The 24,965-nt window shown below is 46.2% G+C and overlaps 1 protein-coding gene across 3 annotated transcripts in view; it reads right to left on the bottom strand.

Annotated features, from left to right (window-relative positions):
• The window catches only part of ARHGEF11 (Rho guanine nucleotide exchange factor 11), an 883,046-nt gene that overhangs the window by 135,557 nt on the left and 722,524 nt on the right, over window positions 1–24,965 (bottom strand). For all 3 annotated transcript variants that reach the window (XM_078670282.1, XM_078670280.1, XM_078670281.1), the window contains 2 exons: window positions 23,096–23,191; window positions 6,493–6,575 (listed from right to left, as the gene is read on the bottom strand). In XM_078670282.1, the coding sequence (XP_078526408.1) occupies window positions 6,493–6,575; window positions 23,096–23,191 (179 nt within the window). The remainder of the gene's footprint in view (window positions 1–6,492; window positions 6,576–23,095; window positions 23,192–24,965) is intronic.

The following is a 24,965-nucleotide window of genomic DNA, read 5'->3' as shown; positions in this document are numbered from 1 at the left end:
AGTTTTCACTTCATGGTCCTGGATGGCATTCGGATGAATGAAGGATTATGTTACTTACTCTGTAAGCATCTGTTGGAGGCATGTGGTGCTGTAGATTCACATGGTCTGATACTCCTTTCATCTAGTGTTGGGTTCGGAGTTGTACAATTTGATTTTCTTCTAAGAAATCTTTCAAGTCACGAGGCAGATTGACCCCTCCTCTTGGTGATACTGTTCATGGGCATCAACTCATTTGTTAGATTGTTTTCCCGCGGGAGGGTGAGAAAGGAGTTCAAGGAATACATACAAAATAGAGATGTCCATGCTAAAATGTGAATGTATCAGAGAGAAGTGTCAAAACATAACGGCAATGGCCAAAACCGACCTGGGAGGGCGCATGTGAATCTACAGCACTACATTTCACGAACTGAAGCTTACAGGGCAAATAATATAATCCATTCAATGGCATGTGTGGCTGTAGATACACATGCTCTGCATAGACTGTAAAGCAGTCCCTCCTTAGAAGCGGTGGCTAGTGTATGGGAGTTGCAGTAGTTTGAAAAAGGGTATGTAGCACTGCCTGACCTACATTAGTTTGGTGGCGTGCTAAAACATCCACACAGTAGTGTTTAGTAAATTAATGTGGTGTAGACCATGTAGCTGCTGTACGAATATCAGCTATTGGGATAGTTCCTAAAAAGGCCCTAGTTGCTCCTTTATTTACAAGCGGAATGTGCTCTGTGAGTTACATGTAAAGGAGTCTAAGCTTTTCTGTAACAAGTTTGGATGCATTTGACTGTCAAGCTAGCTATGCCGGATTTGGATATAGGGTTGCCTTTATGAGGTAACGAAAAGGGTTACAAAGAGTTGTTTTATTTTCCTGAAAGGTTTAGTTCTACCTATGTAGAATATGAGTAATCCTTTTACATCCAGTGTATGGAGAGCTCATTCTGCAACAGAATCAGGGTTGGGGAAAGAAAATAGGAAGCTCAATAGACTGACGGAGATGAAACTGGGGGACTACTTTGGGTACTAATCAATTTAGGGTTAGTATGAAGAACTAGTTTGTCTTTAAGTATCTGATAGAAAGGTTCTTCTGAGGTTATGGCCTAGAGCTCACCAACATGTCTGAGTGAGGTAATAGCAACTACAAATGCCGCTTTCATGAGAGAAATTGATGAGGGCATGAGTGCAAAGGCTCAAATGGAGGACCAATGAGCCTAGTAAGTCCAATATTTATGTTCCAAGAGGGTGCTGGAGTTCTTCCATGAATGCCATAATGACTGGAATCCTAAAGAGGTATAGCCGCAGTCTATTTTAGAGAAAGTCTGCTATGGCAGCAAGATGCAACCTAATGTAAGTATATGCTAAATTGGATTTTTGTACATATAGCAATTAACAAATAATGTCCTTTACTGTGGCTTTGAAGGAATTTATTTAATTAGGTTGACAGTAGCAAACAAAACGTTTACACTTTCCAGCATAACAAGTTGTAGCTGTGGGTTTTAGTGAGTATAACACGTTCTAGTTGTGGATTTGCGTGCTTGTTTAAGAATGTCCATACATTCTGTTGGTAAATTGAAGTAAACAAATTCTAAGACCTCAGCTGTCAAATCGCTAGGTTAAGCATCTTGGGGTGTTGGTGTCTGATTTGTCCATGATCCTGAGTGAGAAGGTCACATGCCCAGGAGGGAGCTAAAAAGCTTTAGTGTTTTCGGCTGTGGTGAATAAGTCTATCTGAGGGAATCCCCACCTTTGAAAGATGAGAATGAGCACTTATGAATTGAGTTCCCATTTGTAGGATTGCTGTTTCGTCCTGCTGAGCAGGTCTGCAAGAATGTTGTCCGTTCCCGGCAGAGATTCAGCCAAAAGATGAATGTGATGGTAAAGGGCCTAATTTCATATGGTCTGAGCTAGCCTGGCTGATGATGAGTGTTACAGCAAAACTGGTCCCAGAATGCTTGTTTCTGGTCCAGAGAAGACAGATCTAGGCAGTTCGGGCTGTACTGTTCCCATGAGGAACAGGATCAAGACTCATTTGCTGATGGCTGTGTCTGAACAGGGGTGGCAAAGTGAGCTAAATAATGATGATGGATTCAAACCAGATCTAATAGTGACTGGGGATGAGTGTCTTTAAAGTTTAAGCACTCCGACAATCATCTTATTGTGTTTGAGTTGTTGTCCCTAAAGTCAGAGTATGCAAATACGTGGGTCCCTTGCTCACTTTGCCACTGGATTCAAGCTAGCCTGGCTGATGAGAGGTGTTACTACCCGAAAACGGTCCCAAGGTGCTTTTTGCCAGTCGAGGAAAGACCTGGATTGGCAGTTCTGGCTGGACTGTTCCCATGAGGAACAGGGTCAAGACTGATTTGCTTATTGCTGGGTCTGAACTGGGGTGGCAAAGTGAGCTAAATAATGATGATGGATTCAACCCAGATCTAATAGTGACTGGGGGTGAGTGTCTGAAAAGTTCCAGCGCTCCGTCCATCATCTTATTGTGTTTGCGTAGCTCCAGTGTCATCTGAATGTGTTGTTGACATTGCTGATGGGTGCTGGCTTTCATGAGCAAAGAGCAGTAGTGACTCCAAACAGAAAAACTTTGAACTGGTAGTGTTTTCCTGAAATATTTGCGTTGAGCAGGGTGTATGGGTATGTGAAAATAAGCATCCTTTAGGTTCAGTGTGGCCATAAAGTCAACCTGCTGTAGAAGGAGAACAACATCCTGTAAAGTGACCATGTGAAAATATTCTGCGACAATGCAGTAATTGAGGGGTCTGAGATCCAAGATTGGTCTTAAGGACTCGTCCTTTTTTGGAATGAGAAAGCATAGAAAATATACTCCTGTACGCCATTGTTAACCGCATGCGTGCGGGCGGAATTCCGCCCGTACGCTGTTTTTTTTTAAATCGCACTTTACGTGACGAGCTGGGCTCGTCATGAGCGTGCGAGGAGGCTACCTCATGACGAGCCCAGCTCGTCATCAGCGTCGAAGGGGTTAAAGAAGGACTGGTTCTACGTCCCCTTTAGGGAGAAGGGATTGCACTTCTAGCCAGATAAGAGTTAGGTGATCGTATAATAACCTGTGGGAGCGAGGTGGGATGTTGGGGGAAGTGGCAATGAGCTCCAGACAATAGTCATGTTGGATAATGGCTAGTACCCATTGATCTGTGGTTATGGATTCCCAGACTGGCTGGAAAACTGAAGGCTTCCCCTGACAGGTGTTGTGTGGTCGGGGGGGAAGGGTTTGACAGTCACTGTTTTCCGGTAGAGGATGCTCCTTGGGTGGAAAATCCCAGCCTATAGGTGGTTTGGCCCAGCATCTTTTGGGAAGTGGAGGCATCAGTGTTTGAGGATTTATATCTGCCTCTACAACTTGAATGACGATAGAAGCTTCAGGAAGGATTCGTTTGTAAGGCACCCATGGCTTTAGCAGAGTCTGTATCTTTTTTCATTTTGGCCAGGGTGGAGTCCAGCTGAGGTCCAAAAAGGTGCTTCTTGTCAAAGGGCTTGTTAAGAACTGCTTGTTGTACTTCTGGCTTAAAACCAGAGCACCTGAGCCAAGCGTGTCTCCTGACAAGAACACTGGTGTTTACTCCTCTTGCAGCTGTATCTGCTGCATGTAGGGCACATCTAATAGAGTTATTAGTGGTGCCCTGATCCTCTGCAACAATTTGTTGCTCCTTCTTATGATACTCCTGATGGAAATGTTGTAATAACTCTTGCATCTCCTACCAGAGAGCACTATTGTAGCGTGCTAGAAGGGCCTGGGAATTGGCAATACGCCATTGGTTAGCTGCTTGTGCTGCTACCCATTTCCCTGCTGGGTCGATACTCTTGCTCTCTTTTTCAGGGGGTGGCGTATCTCCAGTTGCTTGACTAGAAGATCTTTTACCAGCATTGGTGGCAACTATAGAGTCTAGTGGTACCTGAGTCCATGTAAACAGAGTGTCTGATGCAGCTGGTTTATATTTTTTATCTACCCGTGGGTAGTAAACCTGGCACTGATAAGTTCCTTGAAAAAATCAGCGTGATGCAGCATACCAGGGTGCAAAGCCAAATACTGTGTGTCCTTGTGTGTAGATGTGCCAAAAAGGAAATCTTCATCTAATAATTCCTTAAGTAAATGAACACCATGGTAGGTATCTGCCCTGGCAATAACTTGTTGGTAGGCAATAGCATTCTCAGAAGTGAAGGGTCTAACTGGATATAGATTTGGGTAACTCGGTGCTATGGGATGGATAACAGTTATTTCCCATTGTTCTGGCTCTCCTAATGGGTCTCCCATACAACCAGTGTTTGATCTAGCGGAGCCTGGAGTAGAATCTATAGGATGATGTAGAGATGCATTAGAAGAAGGAGGAGATGGTGAAGGTGATGATGGTGGGGTGGTGGAGAAGGAGATGGGGGTGATGAGAAGGACTTGGGCAGTGTCCTATGTCCTCTTTTTTGTGCCACATGAGTGTCCTAAACATCCTCAAAAGTCAATTGCTTCTTTGGTGGAGGAGAGGACAGTATTCTTCCAGTTCCAGGCTGAATCTGGATTTTTCTTTGTCGAGTATCCATGGTTTCGAGGATAGGCTCAACAGGAGACATAGAAACTGTTCACTGTTTCGAAGTTTTTGTCCTGGATCATTTTAGAACTGAAGAAAGCTTCAAGGATTTTTGATTTGGCTGGTTTTGGAACTGATGCTTTCAAAGCGGAGAGATTTGTTTTGGCCAGCACCGAGGCAGAAGCAGTCAGTTGCTGGGTCAGTTCCGAAGAGTGGGAGGATACCGACATATGTGCACGATCCGAGAGGTATATATAGAAGAATTAGCCTTGGTGGAAGTTTTTGGAGCCAGACCAGAGGGTGGGCCATCTGAAGTCTCTTTTCGGATCCGACCAAGGCCAGATGGCAGTGGCGGTCCGGCGACCTCTAATAATGGAAAGAGCGAAGATTTGGAGGTCTTTTTAGGGAGAGGAACAGGGTCAGGGTCGATAGTACATACACAAGGTCCGAGTTCCAGGTTGTGCTCTAATTCGCCCTCCATTTCAGAGCTGGAAATCTCCTTGATGGATAAGGCTTCTTCTTTATCCTTGGCAGCATGCTTTTACCGGATATGCTCTTCTCCGAAAATGTCTTGAGTGTCATCTTCGTAGCGAGGAGACATTTCCATCTGAAGCTTTCTCTGACCCTTGGGAGTTTTTTTCGATTGGAAAGACTTGCAGGTGTCACAATCAGCCTATCAATGATCAGGTGAAAGACACAGACTGCACACAAGATGTTGGTCTCTGTGCGGTTACTTGGTGTGAAACTGGGAGCAAAATCAAAAAGGTGTCCATTACATCAGGAACAGATTTTCAGTACCGACGGTGCACATGCGGAGTAGGTCCGAGATGGAGGACGCCCGCAAGGTTGGTGTCCGAACTGACAATTTTGAAGCGGAACAGAAATGGAAAAGCGCAATTGAAAGAACAATACCATCAAAGACAGGATAGGACCCAGAAGTCGTACTGAACAGCAGTCTAACACGGAGGAGGGGCACACATGTCCAAACCCAACGGCGGAGAGAAAACCATGCAACAAAAGAGTCGCTGCCCATGCACATTATCACTGTGAGGAGGAGTCACTCTACCTCATGACCTGTTAGAATTCTTCAAAGAAAAACAACTTCTACAACTCCAAACGCAACACTTGACGGCCGGAGTATGCAGTGCATGCGTATCTACAGCCACACATGCCATCAAACATGACATGCTTTGCATGACTTGAAGTTGTACCCTTAGCCCAAACACCAGAGGTACACTTTGTGCGGATCCATCACCAACACCTGTTTTCAGCAGTCATTACACAGTTTGAACTAGGGGTGGGCGGAATTTGCGTAATTGCGTTACGAAAATCTTCGCGAAACGGTAAAAAAATCTCTGCGAACATGCACAACACGAGGAATTGCTTGTTCGCGATGCTTTTTTACTGTTCGCAAATGCTGTTTGCATGGTCGGGGGGAAATATCTCACGAACACGCATTTTGTGAACGCGAACAAGCAAAAAAATGCCGCAAAGTCGCGGTACGCAGAATTTTGGGCAATTTCGCATTCTCCGCAGAACGCGAATTTACCCAAATTCCGCAACTTCCACGAACGGAACGAAATTTACCGCCCAGGCCTAGTTTGAACCCTTTAGTCCTCAGTGGGGACACCATTGCCTTGCACACATGAAAGGATTTTGAAACGGATTTGTCAACCACAGAAAACAGAGCAAAGCTCTAGATGCATGTTCCAAGCATTGAAAGAAAGAACATATTTGGTCACATAGGGGTGGTATCTGTTTGTGGCTTTGCTCCATCACTTACTGCGTGGGACACGATCAACACAGAGCTGCACAACTCCATTTACCAGCACATGCAGCACTGTTATGAAAACTTTCGGATCCAGTCTGCGCCTGGGGAATAGTCTAATGGTGAGCAATCTGCATTTAGAAGTATCCATCAGAACTAATGTGGTTTAAAGATTCTATAAGCAACAGAACTCACCTAGAGGGACTTCTTCTGTGTCTGATACAGTGTAGTTTTCGGCAGAGTGGATGGGTGGAACAACAGAATTCTGCAGCACCACACTATGAGAGAAATATAATTTATGTTAATGAGATTCAAACACTTTTCCTTATCTAGAGAACCCGTCAAACAAAATTAGGCTCAGGCAAAAATTGATTAGATTAAAGAGAGTGTTTCAAGTTGTAAACTGAAGCCTAGGATACACAAATACAAATAAATAGAAGTGATCTCTCGACGAAGAGGTCATAATCTGGCAGAGAACGCACAAGGCTATCCTTAAATTACAATTGCTAGTTTTTCCCTTTTACAACAATCACTCAATAAATAATCCAATCAACATGCAAGAAGGGCTAAGTTACTTACCTTGTAATTATCTGTTTGTAGCATGTAGTGCTGTAGATGGAGTAGTTTCTGTCCTGTAACTCCAGTTCTGTAGTAGGTTTATCTCTGTTATAGTCATAATCTAGTGAATAGTCACGCTCATGAGCGTGGACCCCGGAGCAATCAAAAATAATCTCTTAAGCTGTCTAAAAATGCAGTCCTGCAAAGACACTTAAGAGAGAATTTAAAGACATATAATGCAGCCTATATCCACAGGCTACACTGTCCAGTACTTCAACTAGACATTCCACATTCCACCAAAAACCACAACCAGCACAGCTTGCCAAGTTTTCTTCACAGAGAAAAACTTCCCCTTTTACCAGTAAAGCCTCAGGAATGATAGAGAGGAAGGGGAGGACAGACAAGCCCCATAGGCTGCTATTATGTAGCTCAAAAAGGGATACCGTGCCTTTAAGAACACTTTCTAGAACTTTCTCAGTATCCCAGAATGCCCTGCAGGTCCCATTTACTTTCAGTTTTTTGAAGGCGTGAAAAGCCAGACCTGTAGCATTCCAAACACGAACATCTGTCTCCACCGGGGAGGAGGGCGGGCGCTTATGACTATAACAGAGATACCCCTACTACAGAACTGGAGTTACAGGACAGAAACTACTCCTTCTGTAGTAGGGGATCTCTGTGTATAGTCATAATCTAGTGAATAGAATGGCAAGCCCATCCCCACACCAAGAGGCGGTGGAGAAGAAGAGGTATAACACCACTACTGTGCGAACAGATTTCACAGAGAAGCCTGCCCAACCTGAGCATCTGCCCTGGCATCAGAGCCCAGACAGTAATGCTTAGCAAAGGTATGGACCGACTTCCAGGTGGCGGCCCTGCAGATTTCTGCAATGGGAACATTACGTAGCCAAGCAGTCGTGGCAGCTTTGCCCCTGGTGGAATAAGCCTTAGGTTTACCCCCTAAGGTCTTATTCGCCTTTTGATAACACAATTGAATACAGGACACAATCCACCTCGAAATGGACTGTTTAGAGGTAAGCAAGACCTTTCCTGACTGACCCATAGTTGATAAACAATTGGTCCGACCTACGAATATCCTTGGTTTTATCCAGATAAAATTTCAACACCCTCCTGACATCCAGGGAATGTAAAGATCTTTCCGCTGGAGGAAGGATTCTGAAAAAACGTAGGCAAAGTTATGGTCTGGTTAACATGGAAATCAGAAATAACATTAGAAAGAAATTTAGGGTGAGTACGCAAAACAACCTTAGCAGCATGAAATACAGTATAAGGTTCTTGGCAACACAACGCCTGAATTTCACTCACCCTGCGGGCCGATGTAATGGCCACGAGGAACGCCGCCTTCCAGGACAGGTGCTGCAGCGAAGCCTTATGAATAGGTTCAAAAGGCTCCTTCATCAATCTGGACAGCACCACATTCAATTCCCATGAAGGCGAAGGAAGCCGGACAGGAGGAAACACTTTCTTCAAGCCTTCCAAAAAATCTTTGATCACAGGGATCTGGAAGAAGGAGGTCTGTGAAGGGCATTTCCCGGAGGCAGTAAGCGCGGCGAGAGGAACCTTAATGGAATGACAATTAAGGCCAGCCTGCGTCAAATGTAAAAGGTATGGAAGGATGACATCTTCCTTACATGTCGTCGGATCATAGTTCTTGGACTTGCACCAGATGCAAAATCTCTTCCATTTGTACGCATAAGAGGTCCTAGTGGAAGGTCTCTTGGCTTCCTTCAGTATGTCCATACAATCTGCAAGGAGATTCAAATGGCCATACTGCACTATCTCAGGAGCCATGCCGCCAAACTCAAAGACGAGAGGTTGGGGTGCACCATCTGCCCCCCGAACTTCGTGAGAAGCTCCTGCCGGCACGGCAGCCGAATGTGAGGAAGGAGAGACCGGTGAAGCAGGTCCGTGAAATACCACTGCCTGGGCCATTCCGGGGCAATCAGGATCATCCGCGCCCTAGACTGGGCTAGTTTGATGAGCACTGCTGGAATCAGTGGAATGGGTGGAAAAGCGAACAGAAAGCTGTTCGACCAGTCGATCCATAGCGCATTCCCCAGCGTTCCCTGCTGGAAGTACCTGGATGCGAAGTTTCGGCATTTGCTGTTTTCGGCGGTGGCGAACAGATCCACGTCTGGAGTGCCCCACCTGTCGAAGACGTCTCCGAGTACTCCGTCGTTTATGACCCATTTGTGGTTTTCCTGGATCAGCCTGCTCAGTGCGTCCGCCTGAACATTCTGCACACCTGGCAGATGAGTAGCCGTTATCGTCAGTCCTCTGGCAGGAAGCCAGTGCCAGATCGCCTGCGCCTCCTGCGACAGGGTGCGCGATCTCGAGTCCCCCTGCTTGTTGAGGTAATACATCGTGGTCGTATTGTCCGTCTGTACAAGCAGAGTGTTGGTCTGGAAGGACGGATGAAAGGCCTTCAGTGCCAAGTGAACCGCTCTGAGTTCCAGGAAATTGATATGATACGTGGACTCTGTCGGGGACAACGTCCCTTGTATCTGTAACTCTCTGGAATGCGCTCCCCAGCCGTGGAGAGAGGCATCCGTCACGATGGTCTGAGGGGGAATGTCCTTGTGGAAGGGAACCCCCTTGAGGAGATTCTCCGATGAACACCACCATTTCAGAGACTGTAGAGCATGCAGAGACAGTCGTATCTGGTCGTCCCAGTTTCCTCTCCTCTGGTCCCACTGATCCTCCAGACACTCCTGCAGCGGTCTCATGTGTAGCCGCGCGTGTGGTGTGAGGAAGATACAGGAGGCCATCGACCCCAGTAGAGAAGACACCATCCTCGCTGTCGTAGATGGAGTGGTCATAAGATCCTGAGCCTTCCGAAGGAGTGGTAAACGTCTTTCCTCCGAAGGAGACGCGCCTGCAGACAGCGTATTGATGGATGCTCCCAAGTACTGTAGGCATTGGACCGGAGTCGGGACAGACTTGGACATGTTGATGTGCAACCCCAGCTTGTTCAAGAGAACGGACGTCTTCTGGAAGTGCGCTTGCACTTCCTCGAAGGAGGATGCCTTGATCAACCAATCGTCCAGGTACGGGTAGACAAACACCTTGTTCTTTCTCAGGTGTGCCGCTATCACTGCCATGCATTTGGAAAAGGTCCTGGGCGCTGACTTCAGCCCAAAAGGTAACACTGTGTATTGATAGTGATTGGTGCCGACTTGGAATCGCAGAAACTTCCGGTGTTTCTGTGCAATGGGCACGTGTAAGTATGCATCTTGCAGGTCTATCACGCACATCCAGTATCTCCTTTGCAGTTGAGGGTAAATCTGGTGTAAGGAGAGCATGCAAAACTTTTCTCTGCAAATCCACTTGTTTGCTTGTCGCAAATCCAGAATAGGCCTCTACTCGTTCTTGTCCTTTTTGCGGACTAGAAAGAACCGTGAGTAGACCTCTTCCCCTTTGGGACTGAGGGACGTCTTCTATCGCCCTTTTCCTTAACAGGGTATCGGCCTCCGCCTGGAGCTCGCGCAGCTGAAACTGCGAGCACACAGGTGATATTGCTGGAGGCGGGCTGATGAACCGAAGACTGTATCCATTGCAAACAATATTGAGCACCCACTTGTCCTGAGTAATTTTTCTCCACTCTGCCAGAAAATATTGAACGCTTCCCCCCACCGGAGCAGGTAACGGATGACGGGGAAGTAATCGCTCAGGGCCTAGACCCGGCCAGACCTTTGGTTGCGGCGGCAGACTGCTGTCCACCCCTGCCCATCTGACGTTTCTGGAAGGGCTTCCTCTGGAACTGTTGCTGCTGTTGCTGCTGTCCAGACTGTTGACCTCGCCCTCTGCCCTGCGCCCCGTACCATCTCTGGAACGGGCGGTAGTTCTTCTTCTGGTCCTTGGGCTTCTCAAAGCCCACAGCCGTTAGAGTCTCGGCCTCCGCCTTCATGCGGGCCATCTCATCGGCGGCGTGTTTCCCGAATAGGGTCTCGCGCGAGAAGGGCAGGTTGGCCACCCTCTGCTGGGCTTCAGTGACGTCAATCTGAGCCAAGCGTGGCGCCTGATTAACTCCATGGCAGTACCCGTGGGCTGCCAGGAGCGACGAGTCTGCAGCTGCGCTCATCAGCTGGTTGGACACCAGCAATCCCTCATTCAGGATCTCCATGAAATCCTCCTTTTCCCATGGGAGGAGGTCGGTGAACTGCTGGAGGGACTCCCACAGTGCCCGATCATAGCGCCCCAACACTGCCGATGCACTGGCAGCCTTCATAGAGGTATCGGCCGTCCCGCACACCTTCCTGCCCGCTGAATCCAACCAGCGACTCTCCTTGTCCGGAGACACATTGGAGGACGCGTTGGTGGCGTGTTGCTTCCTTGCCGCAGTCACAATTACGGAATCCGGGGTTGGATCCAATCGGAGGAAAGCCGGGTCAGCCTCAGGAGCTTTGTACTTCTTTAGTAGCCTGGAGGGGGCTGCTTTAGTCACCGCCGGAGTGAGGAAGAGCTCCATGGCGGGCTCCACTAAGCCAGGCACCAAGGGCAACAGAGGCCTAGATAGGTGTTTCTTGTGGAGAGTTTCAAATACAAGAGGTCGTAGGCGGGGGCACAGTCAGTTGGATGCCCAGCTTGGCCGCACCCCTCAGCAACACTTCCTGAAAGGAGACCACGTCGTCCACAGGGGATGCCCTCGTCCGAGGGGATTCTGATAGCGTTGGGGAATAATCCCTTGCGCTGGACGAATCAGTGCTGTACTTAGACCGACCCTTTCTACGGTGTCGTCTGGATCTCGTCGAGGAGGGCCGGCGACTCCTTGATCTTCCTCTCTGTCCGGAGCGAGATCTGGGTCTTCTAGGTTTTGGGTGTTCCGCAGGTGCTTGCGGCGGAACCTGCGGTGGTGGCCTGACCGGGGACCTCGGCCGAGGTGCCCCCTTAGGCGGCGTAGGGAGGTGCATGTGGAGGCACAGGCGGAGGTGGTGGCGGAGGAGTGCGCGGAGGCGGCTCCTTCGGCAGTGGAGGAGGAGGAGGAGGTGACTTCGGCTTGGGAGGAGAGTACACCACAGAGTACACCGAGCCCGGTGTCTCCCTCATCTTCTTCCTCGGTGTAGGCGATCGAGAGGCAGCACCCCCTGTCGGCGACCGACTTCGCCGTCGTGCCCCTGAGGATCTGGAAGGACTCCTGGCTCCAGAACTCCTTCTGGAGGATGATCTCTTCCTCTTAGGCGCCGAGCGCCTCTTCAGCGTCGAAGAACGCATCCTCGACGCCGCCGAACGTCGTCTCGGCGTCGACGACCTATGCCTCGACGCTGAAGATCTGCACCTTGACGTCGAACGCCTCCTTCTCGACGCTGATCGTCGAGTCGACGTTGAGGGGGAACGGCAGTGTCGCCTCGACAGCAAACGTCGAGGGGTCTCGTCAGTCCCCTCGACGCCGAACGTCGACGTCGCCTCGACCCAGAGCCCTGGGGAGACGGGGAGCAGACCGCCGTCATGCCTCTCGATGCCGTCGTCGATGGTATCGACGTCGACAGAGAACGGCGACGCTTTCTGGCCTTCTTGACGATAGGGAGCCCCCCAGAGGCCTCAGCATGGGCAGAGGAAGCAGATCCAGCCTGCCCAGACCCACCTTGACTCTGCAGCCTTCGTTCTTCCAGTCCTTGGAGCCTGCTCTTCTTTCTGTCTATCAGGGTCCTGAAGGAGAAGGTCTGGCAAATCTCACACTTCTCAGGAAGATAAGTAGAAGGAAGGCACAGGATACACACAGAGTGTGGGTCCGACTTGGCCTTCTTCCTCTAGCACTCTGGGCATTTATCAAATAATGCAGGCATTTTTGATAAAAACTGCTCAGAACACTAGAAGAGGAAGAGGGCACCAAAACATGTCGAGTGTAGAAACTCACACACTTTAAAAGTGCAAAAAAATTCTATAATAAACCCAAAAAGGGAGAGCTCAATGCTCCAGGGTCCTGCTAGCAGGAAAAAAGAACTGAAAGTAAATGGGACCTGCAGGGCATTCTGGGATACTGAAAAAGTTCGAGAAAGTTTTCTTAAAGGCACGGTTTCCCTTTTTGAGCCACATAATAGCAGCCTATGGGGCTTGTCTGTCCTCCCCTTCCTCTCTATCATTCCTGAGGCTTTACTGGTAAAAGGGGAAGTTTTTCTCTGTGAAGAAAACTTGGCAAGCTGTGCTGGTTGTGGTTTTTGGTGGAATGTGGAATGTCTAGTTGAAGTACTGGACAGTGTAGCCTGTGGATATAGGCTGCATTATATGTCTTTAAATTCTCTCTTAAGTGTCTTTGCAGGACTGCATTTTTAGACAGCTTAAGAGCTTATTTTTGATTGCTCCGGGGTCCACGCTCATGAGCGGGACTATTCACTAGATTATGACTATACACAGAGATCCCCTACTACAGAACAACATGTTCTGTGTACTCCTGCCATCTAATTTTGAGCTAGGACGTTTGCTACTTGTTTTTCTTTTAAGGCATCTTTTGAATCACAAGGTAAAATAACTCCTTCTTTAGTTGGTAATGTGCAAGGGCATCATCTTCATAGTGAGATTGTGTATTCCACAGCAGGTGAGCGTAAAGATGGAGCGTTAGGACAGGCAAATGTAATGACTATGCAAGAATGTATATACCAAGAGTTATAAGAAATGTACATCTGCGACAACCAAAGGCTTCCGGGGAGTTGGGTGGACATAAGTGAATTTACAGCACTACATGCTGGGAACTAATGCTTCCAATTTAAGTAAAATATTCTGCTAGTAGCATGAGTGGCTGTGGAAACACATGCTCTGTACAGACTGTAAAGAAGTACTCCCCTAAGCGGTGGCTTGTGGGAGGATGTTGCAGAGGACTGAGACAGGGCTCTAGCGGCAGATTGGCAACTCTTGCATTTTGGCAAGCTAGAATAGCCATACTGTGGTGTTTGTTGTATGTGTGCGGGTGAACCATGCGTTACATATGTCAGCTAAGGGTATGCTTCCAAGAAAAGCCATAGTGGCTCATTTTTAGCAAGTAGAATGCAGCTGAGCAGACAAATTCCTCATAGCCTTAATGTAGCAGTTTTGAAAACATATGACAATCCATCTAGCTATGCTCGCTTATGAAAAGCCTGATCTTTGTGTGGCTTGCTGAAAGCAACAACGTTTTTGAGTTTTACAAAAGGGCTTGGTTCTATCAATGTAATACATGAGGGCACGCTTGACATCAGGGTGTGAAGGGCCCCCTCTGCCACAGAGTCTTGCTACGGGAAGAAGCATGGGAGCTGAATGGTTTGGAACGGGAAATCACTTTTGAAAGAAATTTAGAGTTGGTTCTAAGGACAGTCCTGTCTTTATGAACCGGAAAAAAGGTCTCTTCTAGGATAAGGGTCTGCAATTCACTAACACGCCTTAAAGATGTGATAGCAACAAGGAAAGCAACTTTTCAGGAAAGGAATTGTAATGAGTACAAATAATGTAGAGGTTAAAAAGGAAAGTCAATGATTCTGGTAAAAACAAAGTTAATGTTACAGACAGGGTCAGGGGGGTACCCTAGGTGGAATAACTCATTTGAGTCCTCCCATGAAAGCCTTGATGATAGGGATTCTGAATAACTGTTTCCCGTCCTTCATATAAGTTGCAATGGCATCTAAGTGAAGGAGTATGGAAGTATAGGCAAGGCTTGATTGCTTTATATGACGGAGGTAGCAGAGAATATATTGAGCGGCAGGTTTAAGTAGATCTATGTGTTTGGGAATGTAGAAGCAGAAAAATCTCTTCCACTTGGCAGTGTAGCAGGTCCAAGTAGTGGATCTGCAAGCTTCTTTGAGGGTAGACATGCACCAAACTTTAGGACTTCCGGAGTCACATCACTAGATTGAGTTGCCTGGGGTTGGGATTTCTGATTGTGCCTTGTCTCTGAGTGAGAAGGCCCAACCTGGTGGGGAGCTTCGCATGGGAAACCACTGACATCTCCTGAAGGGTTAAGAACTGGTCGTCTCGCCCAAGTGGAAGACCCCAGGATGCGAATGAGGGATGTTTGCCACAGCTTCTGACCATGTACAGAAGAGAGGGAGAGCAGAACAAGCAAACACAGATCTATTCCTTTAACTGCAATTAATTATAGGATGAACAAACATAACTTTAATTAATAGTGTGTTGTATCTAAATGATTTTGCCAAACAGTTAACACTGCATATATATTCTTTGTTGGTTTTATATCACAAATATACTTAATATCACAAGTGCACCAACAATCACGTATTCACATTTTGTAGCACTCAACTTCCCTTTTCTTATTTTACCACTGTTATTTCAAAACAGTAGGAATACATGTCTTTTTTTGTTCTTTAGTACTTTGTATTTCCAAGAGAGCATGGGCCAATAGATCTCTCTGAGATTTGGAGGCTACCAGTGCGAGGCGTTTTCTGAATACTCTGGGGGCATGTAGGAAAGTGCCCCTTTTTGCATGGTTGCCCCCCCCCCCCCCCCACTTATTGCTAAATGTTGATGCTCTTTCACTGAGTGTGCATTGGGTTCATGCCAACCAGGTACCCAGGACCTATGTTCTGTGCCTAAACTGTACTATTGCAAAACCCAATTGGCAATGCTTTGGCCACATGTAAATCTCTTGTAAAATGTACCATAGGTACCAAGGGAACTGTGACCAGGGAAGGCCTCTTAGGGCTGCAGCACTAATTGTGCCACCATTAGAGGCCATGTACCTTTTTACACACACACACCCTCACCTAACCACCAACTGCAGGTGGAGTGTTTTGGTGCAGAACTAATTGAACAGTCGACAAGGCACACATCCCTGTGTACCATGCCTACAACCCACTGCCTATGGCATAGTTCAGCCACCCCTCTAGCTGGGTGCACTATGCCTCTGGTGAGGGTACAGGTGCATGAGCCCTATACCCCTACAGTGTCTAAGTCCATCCTTAGACATTGAAAGTGCAGTAATGCCATGAAGAGTATATGGTATAGGAGTTTGTCATTAAGAACTCCACAGCACCATAATGGCTTTACTGAAAGCTGGGAAGTTTGGTATCAAACTTCTCAGCACATTAAACCCACACTGATGCCAGTGTGGGATTTAATGAAAAATACACTCAGAGTTGCCCCCTGAAAAAAAAGCTACCTCTAGTGTCCTGCCTGAGTGGCTGCTCCCCAGCTGTCACCACCAGCCATGTTTCTGGACCACTGGGTTGAGAGCTTGCCGCTCTCGAGGTCCTGAAACAAAGCACATCCTGGGTAAAGGTGCCAAGGCTCCTCCCCCAGGATGGGCAGGGTCCACGAAGGGGAAGCTTCAAAGGCTTGCCGCCTTTGTAAGCTGACCCAGCCCTTTGCTGCTCCCAGCACCTGGCCCCCAACTTTTCTGACTCCCACTTTCGGAGGGAGAATCGGCGAGAAAACCAAGATAGGAGGAGATGTGTGCCGACCTTTGCCAACCCCACCCCTCAGGTGGGGGAGGCGAGGCGAGGCAAAGCACAGCTCTCTGTCCCCGCCATCTTGAAGATGGGGGGACCCAGCCAAACACAGGGAGGCGTATGCCCCACTCCAACTAGAGGGTAGCATAATACGGGGTGTACCCACCCCAAGGAAAAGACCCATTGGTCCCTACCTTTGCTTACCTGAAACGCCCCTACATTTAGTATTTAGGGGCAACCCTGAACCTTGCCTCCTCAGACAAGAAAATACAAGAAGAAGAAGGACCATAGAGCCATCCTGAAAGAATGAGGGCGCCAACTGACTTGGTCCCGGCCCTACTAGCCTGTCCTGACCTCGACCTGCTCCACCGAAATCCCAGTGTATCCTGCAGCCAGCTGCCCCCCAGAACCCAGAGGACCTGCCCTGCATTCCCCAACTAGAATTGCTCACCAACAGACTCTGGCTCTGCAGTGTTTGTTGCAACTGGAGAATCCCCATTGAAAAGAACAGGGCACCTGACGCCAAAACAGCACCCAGCACCCGGCTGCCACTGTGCCACTGTGGGTGCACCTTGTGTGATAAATTGGATCCCCCTTTGCGCTTAAGTCACGGAACTTTGCTCCCACAACCTTGTGGCCTGCTCATGAGCAGCCACCAACCGGAGGCCCCCTATCCCCCATTGGGCCTCAGCACTCTGCACACGGCTGCCCTAGTGCCGCTGAGGGTGCTTGAATAGTGCATCCTTGACCCTGGCGAAGCCTTGTACTAACCTCAAAACCCAACTCCCAAAACAAAGTACTTATCTTAAAATCGATAACTTCATTTCCTCCCATAGGATAGCACTGACTGCTTTTCTGTAAAAAGTTCTTGGTGTGGAGTTGGGAATTCCATGAAAAAGCATTTAATTGTGTTGTAATAAATTGCATTACTTACCTTTATCCAGGTAATGTCCCAGTGTGGTATCTAGGTATACCACACTGAGTAATAAATGCTTTACACTACCCTCTGATAAAACATTTCTGCTCACCCACGCTACCACAAATAGAGAGGAAGGTATTATCTACTTTAGCCTCTACCTACCTTTGGGTATCCACTGGACTCTGTGCACACTATACATTACTTTGGTATAGTATGTGTGCCATGTCAATTCTTCACTTTTCTCTGCACCAAAACACACAGCCTGCAATGGCAGTGTGTGTGTTAAGGTACGGGACCTCTAAGGGTGACACAATATGTGCTGCAGGCCTTAAAGGCCTTCCCTGGTCACAGTGCCACTTTTACAAGGGACTTACATGTGGCCAGAGATGTGCTAATTGGGGGTACAAAGGTACAGTTTTGGGAAAGAACAAAGGCCCTGGGAACCTGATTGACAGGGACCCAGGGCACAAAGTCAAAGTGCATCAGAAATCTGGCAAAAGTGGGGGGTTACTGCAATAGAAACCTAGCTTCCAACACTTGTTGAGGGGCCTAAGGTAGAATATTGGCCTTAAACACCCAACCTTTGGGGGGGGGGGTGAAAGTGCTGGCAGTACAACCCCTTGCTAAGAGGTTGCAATGGTATTGGTTCTAATGTTCCTTTGAGGATAAGCAGCTGAGCCTATTCCTTGAGAAGGGGCTGGTGTAATGCAGAGAGGGTGTGATGTTTGGCGGGGTTGTAGTGAGCACCAGTAACAGTTCTGTTTGATGGGAGAGGATCAATTGGTTGGAGGTTATCTTTTCCCAGCACAGGAGAAACCAGTGGAGTATTCCCCAAAGTGATGTTGAGTGATTGTGATTGAGGTGTTTCAACAGAAGCTAATACAGCTGGAAACAAAGCCAGGAAAAGCACTAGCACAATTTTGCTTGCTTTTTAAAGTATATTTTTTCAGGTGTCCCACTACTAACACTGGCAAAGCCTGCTAGAAAGGCAGCTCTAGCGAAACTAGTGTCAAGGAAGACACTTCTGAGATAATAGAGGGTGCTGTTTCTTTTATAAATGACCAGTTTCTGAAACACATAGCTGACAAGGCCCACAAGGTAAGGAACATTCCTTTTATGGTTAGGGATGAAGTCTGCAGAGACAGAAAAGCTGATTTTTGGAGGTCATAGAAACAATAGAAGCCTCTGTGTTGGTAAACAAAGCAATAGCAAAATGTGTTTGTGTGTTGACTTATGCCATCTGAACAAGAACATAATTATGGATCACATTCCCTTGCGAATAATTATTAAAATGGTTAACTTGTGACAGAGGTGCAAAGTGGTTTTCCACCATTGACCTATCGTCAGCGTCCCACCAAATTTCTTTAGCTCAGGATTCAGAGAAAGTTACATCTTTTGTCACCACTGAGGGGTGTTTCCAATTTAAGCAAATTCAGTTTCTACCTTATATCTGTGGCTGAAGTCTTTCAACAATTAATGTTTCAACTTTTTTGGCAAAGAAAAAGGTGTAACATTTTACTAAAATGTTTTAGTTTTTGGTCCAACGATGGAAGAACATGATAACAGGTTGATGAAGGTATTGAATATTTTTGAATCCAAGGGTTTAACAGTAGAATTTTCCAAGTGCAAGTTTGTCGAAAACAGGTTTTCAAATCTTTAACACATGATAAGTGAAGAGGGTATTAAACCCAAACTGTCTCTTGTAAGAGCTATAGAGGAAGCACCTGCCCCAACAGGTAAATATAATGCAAGGTCATACTTTAGGTTAGCAGAATATCAAGCTAAATATATTCCCAAATTTCCAGAGGAAAAATATTACATTAGACAGTTACATAAGGGAAAAAATTAATTAATTAACTATCCAATGGAAAGAAGATTTTCGCCTTAAAAAATTGGATATTGCCAATGCCTCAGAGTTAAAAGTTTTGACACAAATGCAGACTGCATTTTCACAACAGATGCAAGCAGTAAAGGACTTGGTGTAGTTTTAACTCAGTTGGATAAGTTTGGTAATGACTGTGTGAGTGCATATGCATCCAGGCCTTTGTCATCTGCCAAGAAGGGTACCCTGTGACAGAGCGTGAAACATTAGTGTGTGCTAGGGCTTTAGATCACTTTAGAGCTTTTGTGTACAGGAAACCTTGCACCATCCATTGCGCTCACATTAGTTCAGAGTTTAAAAACTTAAGGGACAGTGAATGAGTCTACTTGGTTATCCTGCAAATCCATACAAGATTATTACTACAATCTGATGTATGTTCTTGGTAAGGATAATGCGTTGGTTGATTTTTTTATTTAGAATGCCGAGAGACATGGAAGAATGTGAGGATGAGCGGTGGAATTAATTTCAAGTCGTGTTGGTGCAGGATAGTGGCATACCTGCTTTCAAAAAATGCAGAGCGGAATATAAGTATAAAGCTTTACACGCAGTTATGACTTACTAGAGTGACGGTTAGCCAAGGAAAGAGGGTATAGATCAATCTATGAAACTATTCTGGGAAGTAAGGTCGGACCTCACTGTGGAAAATGGCACAATGTTGAGAGAACAAAGAGTAGGTCCACTGCAAGCTTCGCGAGAAATAGTTATCAGTTTGGGGCATGAGGAGCATTCTGGAATTACTAGAACCAAGTCTATTGTGAGATGTTTGGGTGACCATTTATGGATCTTGAAGGAAAGGTATGTAAGAGAGCCCCAATTGTGTTTTGCCTGATAAATGTTTACAGACGTTAAGACCACCTATGAGTAAATGTATGATTCCACAGCATCTGCAGGAATAGATGGCTGTTGACTTTGTAGGACCCTTTGGGAATTCTCAGAAGTATGTGTTGATTTTAATTGACTTGGCAGTCTTGCCATCATTTTGAGTGATAATGGGGTGACATTTGTCTCCAACAAAGATAAGCTTTATTTTGAATGCACTGGTGTGAAGCATAAGACTCCTTTGCTTAACAATCTAAGTGGTAATAAAATGGTATACAGATGTAACCCTGTGATCAAAGGTATCATACAGTTAGCTATGGCAGGTAATGAGGGCTTGATTACTCAACTAGGTAAAAGAGTTTGGGCTTACAGAGTTACTAATTATGAATCTACTGGAGTATCTCCGTTCATGATCAGAGGCAGGAATCCTAAGACCAAGTTTACATACACCTAGATGGCTATTTCGTATAGGTGTGGAACAGTGGTCGGTTGAAGGAATGTGGGGGAAAATAAGTCATGATAAAATTACGTTGTATTATGATACTAAGAGAGGTTCAAAACGGCTGAAGGTTAAAGTGTGTTGATAGGGTTCGGATTAAGAAATCAGGTTTTGTACCTAAAGGGGAGTACCAGTTTTATGAACTGGAGGACGTTTAATCGAGTGGCTGTGGGCCCAAATGAGACAAATGAGACATTCAAGTTCATGTTGAGTCAAATAATTTAATGCTGACTTGTTGGGAGGATTTTTAGATGATGGAAAGATGGTCTGCAATGGAAGGGAACATGAGGTACCTGCACATTCGGATGTTCTGGAGGAGAGTGGTGTTGCTGTGATGACTGAAGACAGGGAAGTGGTGTTGGAAGAAGCTAATGTTGGGAGTGGTGAGAAGTCTGGATTCACTTCTAGGGCTAGTAATGAGAAAATGAAAGAACATGATGGTGGACATGATGTTGACAAAAGAATTAGGAAACTGTCAAAATGTGTGCAAGATTATGTGCATGGTAATATATAACACATTGTGTGGTTTATTTGAGTTTTTCTTATTTTTATTTAGGTTGTAGGGTTCTTGTATATTCTTTTTATTTGTTTTTCCATTAAATACATGCTATAGGACATCATCATTAGCAGTTGAGATTTACATAAATGCTTGTACATACATTTGGATACATTATCAGTTCAGCTGTGGACATTGTTATAGTTTTATATACTGCTTCAATATGCTGCTCATTATTCAGTTTATGATAAAGGATGTAGCTTCACTTTATATATTGTAGCTGTATTTGATGTCTGTCCTTGGTATTGATGAGTGTAATACTCTGTTTTGCAATGCGGATTGTAACTATAACTAAACTGGGGAGGGGAACTAAACTGGTGTTACACTTTGTATGAAGAGTTGTAGGGTAGTATATGTGGATGAGCCCTGGTGAGAGTTGTAGTCTAGAAGTACTTTGAAAAAGGCCTCAAGGAAGTGTGCATCAGTAAGATTTTAGTTCTGGTGCTTATGTATGCCCTGTAGCCACACGCTGCATGTTATGCACGAGGAGATGGTCATCCCGCTCAAGCCCTGGATGGGATTCATTTAGGTTGTTGGGTTATCTTTGATGTCTGTGTTTCAATTTCCAGCTGTTTTTTTTTTACATTTATTTTTTGTTTTTTGTAATTAAGTGGGGGATGTGTTGTGGGCTTGTGGATAAGGTCATTGGATCCATGCGTGGGACCTGCATTGTAGTGAGGGTTTTGTGATTATGCACAGAACACAGGAGAGATGACGGTGGAGAAATGGTGGAGAAGAACGTTGATGATGTTGCCTGATGCAATCTATAATTCAGGCACCTTACAAAATGAAGTAATTTACGCCTCCATGGTGTGGATCTTCCTTGCAACAATACCTCCCAACACATTAAAGGAGCCAACAAGTATTATGGAAATCTATCTATAGTCCATTATCGGTATAGTGAGAAGGAAACAAACAGTCTGCTTCATCATCTCCATCATGTGGAACATTCTGAGGGTCCTTATGCCATCTGTGTTTGGCCAAATAATGTCTCAAGTCTCAGAAAAAACAGATGGCAAGACTAATGCACTTCTGAAAATGGTCTTCTAACATAACTGGCTATGCCTTGGTAATTTCATGGAGACATTGGCTGAGATCTAGTTGAGCTCAGATGCAGACCAGATATCAGTGCCACTGAAGCTGGAGCCGGGGAAGGGGCAGGCGCCAGCATTGCTTGAACCAATATGGCCTCCAGCAATGAAGTGAAGGTGTGGCTCAGCACCGGTTAGGGCACATACAGAGATCTAATGGGTTTCACAGTTGGTGCTGGAGCAGGAGCCACAAGTGTAAGTCTGACTTGGGTCGCTGCAATCCTGGGCCCAAAGGTACTCCAGGAGAATCCATAATTGACCAGAGACGCTGCAGTGGTCCCTCCTGAAAGGCCTCCACCTGCTGCAGAGACTAGGAGAGCACATAGGCTCTATCTATGGAGCGGGGTTGAATTCTGCCACAAGGAATGTGGGGAGGCCTACCATCTGCACTTCTTGCGTTTACAATGAGATTTGTAACAGCCTTCCACTTAGACTTACCAGAGGATGGGGACCTCAACTTATAGCTGTACAGTTTTTTGTTCTCTGTGATGTACAATTTTGTCATCCACTCCCTAAATGCCTTCGGACACATAAGGGAGCATTTGTTCAATGCCTCTGAATCATGCCTACATCCAAGACACCAAAAACAGATGTCATGAGGGTCTGGGCTAGACATATGCTTTTCGCAGGTGCGGTACTGACTGAAACCTGTGGTCTAAAATAGCATAATTGTGCAATCAGATGTTTGCATATTTTTCTAGGGCACTGGTTGAAGTAACTAATCAATGTGAGAAAGTGCACGTAATCCATAAACACGGTTTAATCTAGAATATATCTCACCCAAATTACTGAACGTTATTCTGTGCTCTCCTACCTACAGATCTACCCATTTTTGAGGTCTTGGCAATCACTCATCTTGTAAAAAAAAAATGTTAACTTGCTCCCAAATAAATTAGGGCTCCTTAAAACACTAACTACAACGTGACTGCATAATAGAACCTAAAATTCAAATAACCATTTTGCCACTCATTGCTCTAAGTTTGCTTGTATTGGACATTCTGTTAGTCATTTCAACATTCTAGCAATAGCAGACACTGCACAGAATTCAATTTCTGCCAACCAATGAATACGACTGTTCACTTCACCTGACAGGAGGAGGCGTGTGATTGACCAGTTCCTGCTTCGGGCTACAGGAGTTCCTCATTGCACCTTTCACTGCTTCTTCAATTCGATCTTTCCACCTTTAAATGAAGAAATAAGTCCTATAAACATAGGCATCAGGCAATGAAAAGTATTAAATTAAATCATCAATGTCTGACTGACAAAAAGAAAATAAGAGAGTGGGGTTCTCTTACAGAAAACCACTATTTTGTTGAGAAACAGCAACAAAACTGGCAGTTCTATTATACAGCAAAATAAGGTTTGAAGAGGAAATAAACTGAAGAACAAAAACCCACTCGGCCTAAATAATCCTGTATTTGTAAAGCGCACAGCTACCCGTAGTAGGTTTCCAGGCGCTGGGGGCGGTCAGGAAGATTAAGCAAGCTATTGCCCAGAATCACATGGTGCTGGGCAGACCCCTGCCGCCGATGCCGGGGATCGAACCATGATCCCTAGCATCCGACGTCAGTCACCCTGGCTGCTGCGCCACACCTCTTCCACGCGCCACACCTCTTCCACCGCTTGCACCAAGATACATTTTTTAACACATATATGTTTAACATAAATGCCATTCAGTGATGCCTGGTTTGGTGAGTGACTAATCAAATGATTACACACACAAGTGTTCAACACGTTTGTTCTTTTTTTTTTAACCCATTGTGGGCATTTGGCATTTTTTATTTTATTTTGATCTTCAGGAAAGCGCTGTACTAAACTCAAAAATATCCTCAACTCGTTATGTGGTGTGGGTACACACTAACATTCTCATGCCGCAGCCTACTGACTACAGGTTCAGTGATGTGGGGCCACTAGATAGTCAGACGGGGGTGTGTCATGCTTAGGGTGCTCATCCGTTATAACACTACATAACATATCAGCAATACCATAACCCGCTGCTGGTGAGTTTCTGCTGGGCCATGGAGCGCCCGGCAGTACCATCCTGGCGATTACGTCCGGAGATGTTAGATGACCCGGTCTTCCGCACTGAACTGGAGACGGGAATAGAGCGATACTTCAGTGAGAATGAGGGTACAGCTACGACGACCGCCCTAGAGTGGGACGCCTTTAAAGTGGTAATCCGGGGCTTGTGCATTACTAAGTGGGTGGGAGTGCGGAAAATACTAATGCAAGAAATCGACACCGCAGAAAGGACACTTAGGGAGGCAGAGCGTACACACTCTACTAACCCTGAGGCGCGGGACCTGGTTTTGCGTTCTAAAGAGGCCGTAGCGGTAGTCGTAGAGCGCTTGAGGTGCTTCGACCATAGGGCTTACTTGGCTCGTGCACATGCTGGAAGGAATAAGGTGGGTACTTTATTAGCGTGGTTGGCCGACCCCCTCCTTCGAAGCACTCCTATTCTGGCGTTGGCCTTCCCGACGGGGCAGATGGAATACACTCCGCATCAGATCAATACCCACTTTCGTAACTATTATGCAGATTTGTATGATAGCCAACTGCAGGCCGGTGAAGCTGACATGCGTGCTTTTTTGGAAGATTTGGAAATACCCATCGCAGAGCAGGCTGAATACCTGGGTCAAGATATTACGCTGTCTGAAATTAGATGCGCTATCAAACACATGGCACGAAACAAAACTCTGGGACTCGACGGCCTGCCAATCGAGTTTTACTCGACCTATGTAGATATCCTTGCCCCTAGATTATTGTTGGTTTTTAAAGAGGCCAGGGAAATGGGGGTTCTACCGACCTCGGCTAGGGAAGCTGTTATCATCCCTCTACTTAAGCCAGGGAAAGCCCCTACTGACCCCTCTGCATATCGCCCTCTAACCATGCTCACCACTGATTATAAGATATTGAGTCGTGTTCTGTCCACTCCATTCCAAGGCCTACAACTCC

This window comes from Lissotriton helveticus, chromosome 12 (assembly GCF_964261635.1).
Source record: "Lissotriton helveticus chromosome 12, aLisHel1.1, whole genome shotgun sequence".
Lineage (NCBI taxonomy): Eukaryota > Metazoa > Chordata > Amphibia > Caudata > Salamandridae > Lissotriton > Lissotriton helveticus.
The sequence above is the reverse complement of the archived record's forward strand: the minus strand, read 5'-3'. Positions and strand labels throughout refer to the sequence as shown.